At 38.5% G+C, this 6369-nt stretch overlaps 1 protein-coding gene across 2 annotated transcripts; it reads right to left on the minus strand.

The window, feature by feature from the left end:
* Nucleotides 1-2275: 2275 nt before the first annotated feature.
* LOC126370732 (myb-related transcription factor, partner of profilin-like) lies at nt 2276-3984 on the minus strand. 2 transcript variants are annotated; one of them, XM_050015763.1, is made up of 4 exons: nt 3751-3984; nt 3475-3667; nt 2746-3171; nt 2276-2639 (listed from the first exon to the last, which is right to left on the minus strand). In XM_050015763.1, the coding sequence occupies exons 1-4, from the start codon at nt 3937-3939 to the stop codon at nt 2602-2604; spliced, it is 846 nt and encodes a 281-aa protein (XP_049871720.1). In that variant the 5' UTR covers nt 3940-3984; the 3' UTR covers nt 2276-2601. The 2 variants fall into 2 exon arrangements, with proteins under 2 accessions (XP_049871720.1, XP_049871719.1); XM_050015762.1 differs by having other exon boundaries at nt 2276-3171.
* Nucleotides 3985-6369: the final 2385 nt, after the last annotated feature.

Below are 6369 nucleotides of genomic sequence, written 5' to 3' on the forward strand. Positions count from 1 at the left end.
ATGCAGTTTAATTAGGGGGTTAAAATGGCTACATCGAAGCAATTCAAATAGCAATATTGCTTTCTTAGATGAATTGCTTCGATGTGGCCATTTTAACCCCCCAGTTGTCATTAAAATATCTTCTCTTCAGCCTTAAAGATGAAATGACGTAGATAAAATAATCATATTCAATGACTTTTGACCATCTTAGATAATGGACGTTGAATAAATGATTTAGACTTTGCATTTGAAGAAGTATCTGAAGAGTCCTCGTTATGAGATCTTTCAGAAACAAAAGAGTCATTGTTACGCGTGTTAAGGCCCCATCTTACTAGGCCACCATAGTCGCATCACCAACAAAATATATAGGTATAATCTAAAACAAGAGGCATCATAAACTATGCTCTCGTCAATCAACCAGAGAGTATATGCATAACTCTACTATTATCTACCATAGTGGTTCTCAAAGTTTTTTTACCAGGTCCTACTTGGACTTTTTGTTCGGAGCAGCCCTTGCGGCACGGCAATCAAAAATGGCGAATTATATCGGGGACGCTAATCTATGTAGATAGCATGCGCTGCGTTTATTGGTCGAAGACTCGCGAAAAGAAGATATGATTCGCGCTAGTGTAGACCCTGCTGGAGCTCATAAAAATTGTCAGAAATGTGATCATATCTACATACATACATAAACTGACGCCTATACCCACTGGGGTAAGCAGAGACTATGGAATTCCATTTGCTTCTGACACACTTCTCTTGCTTCTTCCATATTCATCAATCGTTTCGTACACACACGCCGGTTCAGAGTAGATCGTACTAAACCTTTTCTAAAGACATCTCCAAATTTGTTAATGTACGTCCTTCTAGGTCTTCCTCTGCAAGCCCTACTATCATCCTTCGCTTTATATACCGCTTTCGTAATCTTAGGCCCGTATTTATAAACCGCTCTTATCTCTGAGATCAATCTTGAGTGAGCTCTTAAGATGACGTCCCTATTAATAAACGGAACTTAAGTGCGCGTTTAGGGTTACGATATCAACTAAGTGACGCCGTATTAATAAACGAAACTCGGCTCTCAAGAGTGCTCTCAAGATGTTACTTAAGATCGTGTTTGCTGAGTGCCGTCAAACCGTGACTTGAGTGCGGGTTTTGTGATCTCGCGATAATGGAATTAGAAAATATTTTACAAGACATCAATTATTACGACGATTTAGATCATTACGACGATTTGTTATGGCAAGATGCGTATCGTTTGCCAAAAGTTTATATCAGGGACGCCGAAAATCCCTTGGAAATGCGAGCGGATCGGTTCCAGAAAAGATACAGATTCTGCCAAGAATCTGTATTGTTTATAACATCGTTACTGAGAAGACTTAGAAAAACAGGACAACAGAGGTCTACCGATTGCTCCGGAAATAGCAGTTTTATTAACTCTGAGATTTTATGCTACAGCGTCATTTCAGGTAAGCCAGAATTTATTCAATACTAATTATTCTACTTTTGTCTTTAAAAAGTGTAAGTGACAGCACAATGAAACCGAAATTACTATGCCTGTATTTGAACATCTTGAGGTCTGGATACAGTAGAGCAATGCACCATGTCCTTCTGAACGAGTAAATGAAGGAAAGCCTGTGTCCAGGACAGGAATAAGTTAGTAATAGGAAGTAATTTAATTTTACATAAATGACTTACACAAACCTTGCCTTTTCAGATAGTCCGTGGAGACTTACTGCACATATCACAGCCTACCGCCTCAAATATTATTACGAAGGTTTCAAAGTTGCTAGCTCAATTGCATACACACTACATAAAGTTTCCCCGAGGAGCAGAGGCTAACAGAAACAGAGAATTGTTTAAAGAGATGGGTAGACATGGACAGTGGCCTGGACTTCCCGGCATCGATGGAGCTATTGACTGTACCCATGTTAAAATTGTATCAACACCAGGGTGCCAGCACCATGAAGTCTTTAGAAATAGGAAATCAGATTTTTCTATTAATGTCCAGGTTGTTGCAGGGCCCCGGAGGGAAATATTAGACATAGTAGCCAGATGGGCAGGCAGCATGCACGATTCTAGGATATTTCAAATGTCATCAATTTACATAAAATACATGCAGGGTATTTTAAGTGGAAGACTTGTCGGAGACAATGGGTATCCTACACTACCTTTTGTTCTCACACCTATAAGACCTGCCCCCGAAGATGCTCCCTCAGTACGGTACAATAGAGCTCAAATAAAAACCAGAAATGTTGTGGAAAGAACATTCGGTATTTGGAAGCGGAGGTTTCCCTGTTTATCTAGAGGCCTAGGTAACAAACTGTCAACTGTTTCTCATATAATTGTAGCATGTGCGGTATTACACAACTTGTCATTAATTTTAAATGATGTTATGGTTTTTGATGAGAATCAGAATGATGAACAAGAAGAAACAGATAGTTTAATACCAAGCACTAGCACTGGATTTTTAATTAGAAATTCAATTGTTGAAAATTATTACCAATAGTCTTTATGAGCAGTGCTTTGTGATTGAATAGTATTTGAAATTATTTAATAAAACATATTTTATATATTGACTTATATGCTTTTATTTCATAAATTAACAATATTCCATTTATTATATTATGCCACATCCTCTCTTCTGCCATCAGTTGCACTATCTGAAACAAATTAGATGAAAAATGTTTTATTAATTATCCCAGGACTTAACTAAGCTATACTAGTTTTTAAAATAATATGATGAGCAAGTAGGTAATACTGATGTACCTGAGGAACACTGCTGCTGCAGTTGAAGTTCTGCGAGGTCTGCTTTCGCCTTTGCTTCTCTTATTCTTTCTCTTAATAATAAAACCTCCAAGTCATGAATCTCGTTAGCCCGTCTCTGTCTGTCTTTATATTCCTTATCCAGAATAGAACTCTTATGCCTTTGAAAAGTTTGGGTGGCTGTATTTGATGGGTTAATAAGAGGTGGGGTTGGAAGACGTGGTGGTGGAGTGGATGGAGGAAGAGGTGGTGGTGGTGGAGTGGCTGTGGGGAGAGCTGGTAGTGGGGTAGATATAGACAGAGACAGTAGTGGACCTACTCCAGGTGGAGGTGGTGTCAATGTTGTCCGGGTTGGGGCAGCAAGTGGTGCAAGATAAGAGACAGGCTGCGAGTCCATATTTACTTCTTGGACGGCAAGGTCAGCGGTTACTGGAACAAAGTAATTTAAAGAGAGAAATATAAAAAAATATCCAATTTACATATTTAAAAAAATAGAATTGATGACAGCTGTTTTCGGAGAATGTGTGGCTTACATCATACTGTCAGGTTTGAATCCCAGCTCCGGCTCTAGACCACTGAATTTTACTTTATGAGTTTGAATTCATATTAATTGGCTCACCCCTTATTACATCAGACTTAAACATAGCTGGCAAGTAGTGATTTTGTATTTACTATACACTTCTGCCTACCCCTTCGGCGATATAGATGCTATATTAGAAGAAAATTACTTACCTGGAATTGTTTCAGAGTCAACAGCATCATCAATACCAACTATTAGAGCTGGGGCCACCTCAGACACATCTGGGTCTACAACTGCATCACTGGTTGCAGGCCCCCCTCCAGTAGCTAGCCGATGTTGACGTTCTGCTTCCCTTTGCCGCTGCTTGAGGTTCATCCACAATCTCCTCAGTTGTTTATTAGTAACCTAAAATCAAGGATGCAATTATAAAAAATCTAGCAAAAAGCGAGAGCAAAATCGCGCACCGTAGGTTAAATAAGTTTGTTTACCTGATTAGTGGCATGAGGGCTTGCGTTGTATTCTCTGGTTACAATATCCCAAGCTTCATTTTTTGCGCGTAATGAAGCGCCATCGGTATCCTTATTCTCTATCACCGAGGAGTATCTTTTCAAAATATCCAAAAAAGTTTTCTTCTCGAGGAGAGTAAAAATATGCTTCTTAATAATAATTGTTGTCATCGTTATGAAAAATAATTACTTTTATGATAAACAAAAACAAAACAAGTGCTTTTTTGACAATGATGTTTGTTGCGTTTCGTTTTCACTACGCATTGCGTTTTGAAATCATAACAAATTATTTTTAAAACGTTAAATGACCGTTTTTATAAAAAAATTAAATAACGTACGTATGAATTATAATACTTTTTATATTTTAGTAAATAATTGAACAATTTTGAATATGTTTGAAGCCCTAAACCGAAATATTTTTTTAAGCAAGAGCGAAACGTTGATTCGTTCGGTCTATAGTTCACTCAATTAGGACGTTTACTTGAGATCCTGAACTTGAGATCGATATTATGTGATACGCGCTCAATATTCGTCTATTAATTAACGTCGCACTTAAGACGCTGTTTACATCTTGAGAGTGACTCAGTTGATATCGCTCTTGAGAGCGGTATTGAGATCGGTTTATAAATACGGGCCTTATTATCCTTCATCCGCTCTACATGTCCAAACCAACTTAATATCCCCATCTCAATCTTAGTCACTATATCGTATTTTACACCACATATCTCTATTATCGCACTGTTTCTCACTCTATCACTCAACAGCGCAGATGCTACGGAGAGACATCATTTCTACGGCATTAATCCTACTTAAGTTCGTAAAGAGTGATAGCTTTGTTTCGCTCGCGTCTGGTCATCTACAAACTACAGGTTGGGCACCCCTGATCTACCATATCAATTGTGCTTCCCACTAATGCAGTGGCCTACATTGCCTCCACCAGAGTTTAACTAATAGCCTCGCATACGCGAAATCGAATACACGCATTAACCTATGCTCGACGAATACATTGTATTTTTGTACCAATTCATTCGCCAGCCTCATTCGGCCTTTTGTTATATACTATTAGGGTCTTCTATTCGACGCTTATATTAATGAGTGTAATCAAAATGGGAGAGATTCCAGTGATTGGAAACGGGTAGTTGTATTAAAACGTTTGTATCAATTTAGGGTATAGTGAGTAAGATTTGTGGTTTTAGTTTCCTTGTTTAACAGACAGTTCGTTATTATTAACGGTTGTTAATGTTCAAACTGATTGATCTGAGTGTATAAAAAGGCCACATTGAAGCAATTCATCAGTAATTGCTATTTGACATTTGTTGTCATTGCGCACTCTTTTTTGTTAGGACCGCAAATGTCAAATTGCATTAGCAGTTTTTATTAGATTAGATCAATAGTAACCCTGACACCAGGGTTGATGAGGTTGGTACGTCACCTCACAACCCACACGATAAGAAGAAGAAGATTAGATTAGATTTGTTGGTGGCGGCATCACATTCGCGCCACCAACAAAATGCTGAAATGATCGAGTCGATAAATTTTGTCAAAATCGACATATTTGTCATTTTCCCTAACATGCGTTGCGCGAAAAAATTACCGTCACAATAAACGTTTATCACGTCGAGAAACTGAAATAGCCATTTTGTAAAACAAAATGTATTTGGCAACATGTATACTTTTTTGTGTTGAATCCTTTGTGAAATCCAAGCCAATTTAATTGGAATTTAGGGTAAATGTCTGTACCTAATCTAAGTTTCTTTTTTATTAAATAAAAGTGACAATATGGACATATTTATATCTGTCAAAATTCCTCAAAATCTGATATGATGACTTGTTAAGGTTCATCGGCAATTTATTCCACATTATATTATGGTATTTTGACAGGACGACACGACTTTTTGTGTTTTCCATGTTAGCACCAATCGTCAACACGACATATATCTTCAGAATCGATAAAATTACCGTGACATAGTTGTATCACGTTGGGCATGTCAACCCAGACGTGGTAGCGTTTAAATAACTGCATAAATAAATATATCCAATAAGTGTTTTCCGATCCCGCATTGAAACGTCATCATCATCATCATCATGCACCAGCCCATTAACGTCCCCACTGCTGGGGCACGGGCCTTCCCTATGGATGGATAGGGAGATCGGGCCTTAAACCACCACGCGGGCCCAATGCGGATTGGTGGTTATTAACGACTGCTAATGCAGCCGGGACCAACGGCTTAATGTGCCTTCCGAATCACGGAGGAGCTCGAGATGAAAACTTTATTTTTTTTGTGGTCACCCATCCTATGACCGGCCTTTGCGAAAGTTGCTTAACTTCAACAATCGCAGACCGAGCGCGTTTACCGCTGCGCCATCGAGCTCCCCGAGCTCCCAATTGAAACGTAACGATATTTTATTTCAATATTTGTCACAAGGACAGTTTTGTGTCAACCGATAAAAATTCTAGAACGTTCGTCTAAACAAAACAACACGGAACATATTCCAAACCAACGGGTCATTAACAGCGTTCATATTTCGCCATCCGAAATCACGCTCTTGACAAACAAAAAAAGCAGAAAACAGTTTATCACACACAATCATTTATCAGCA

This window comes from Pectinophora gossypiella, chromosome 11, assembly GCF_024362695.1.
Source record: "Pectinophora gossypiella chromosome 11, ilPecGoss1.1, whole genome shotgun sequence".
Lineage (NCBI taxonomy): Eukaryota > Metazoa > Arthropoda > Insecta > Lepidoptera > Gelechiidae > Pectinophora > Pectinophora gossypiella.

Excerpts from the sequence above, each read along its gene's own strand:
- LOC126370732 (XM_050015762.1), bottom strand. The coding sequence starts at position 3,939 with ATGACAACAATTATTATTAAGAAGCATATTTTTACTCTCCTCGAGAAG. Across the intron at positions 3,668-3,750 it reads GCCCTCATGCCACTAATCAG|GTTACTAATAAACAACTGAG; the intron begins GTAAACAAACTT and ends CCTTGATTTTAG. Across the intron at positions 3,172-3,474 it reads TGACTCTGAAACAATTCCAG|TAACCGCTGACCTTGCCGTC; the intron begins GTAAGTAATTTT and ends ACTTTGTTCCAG.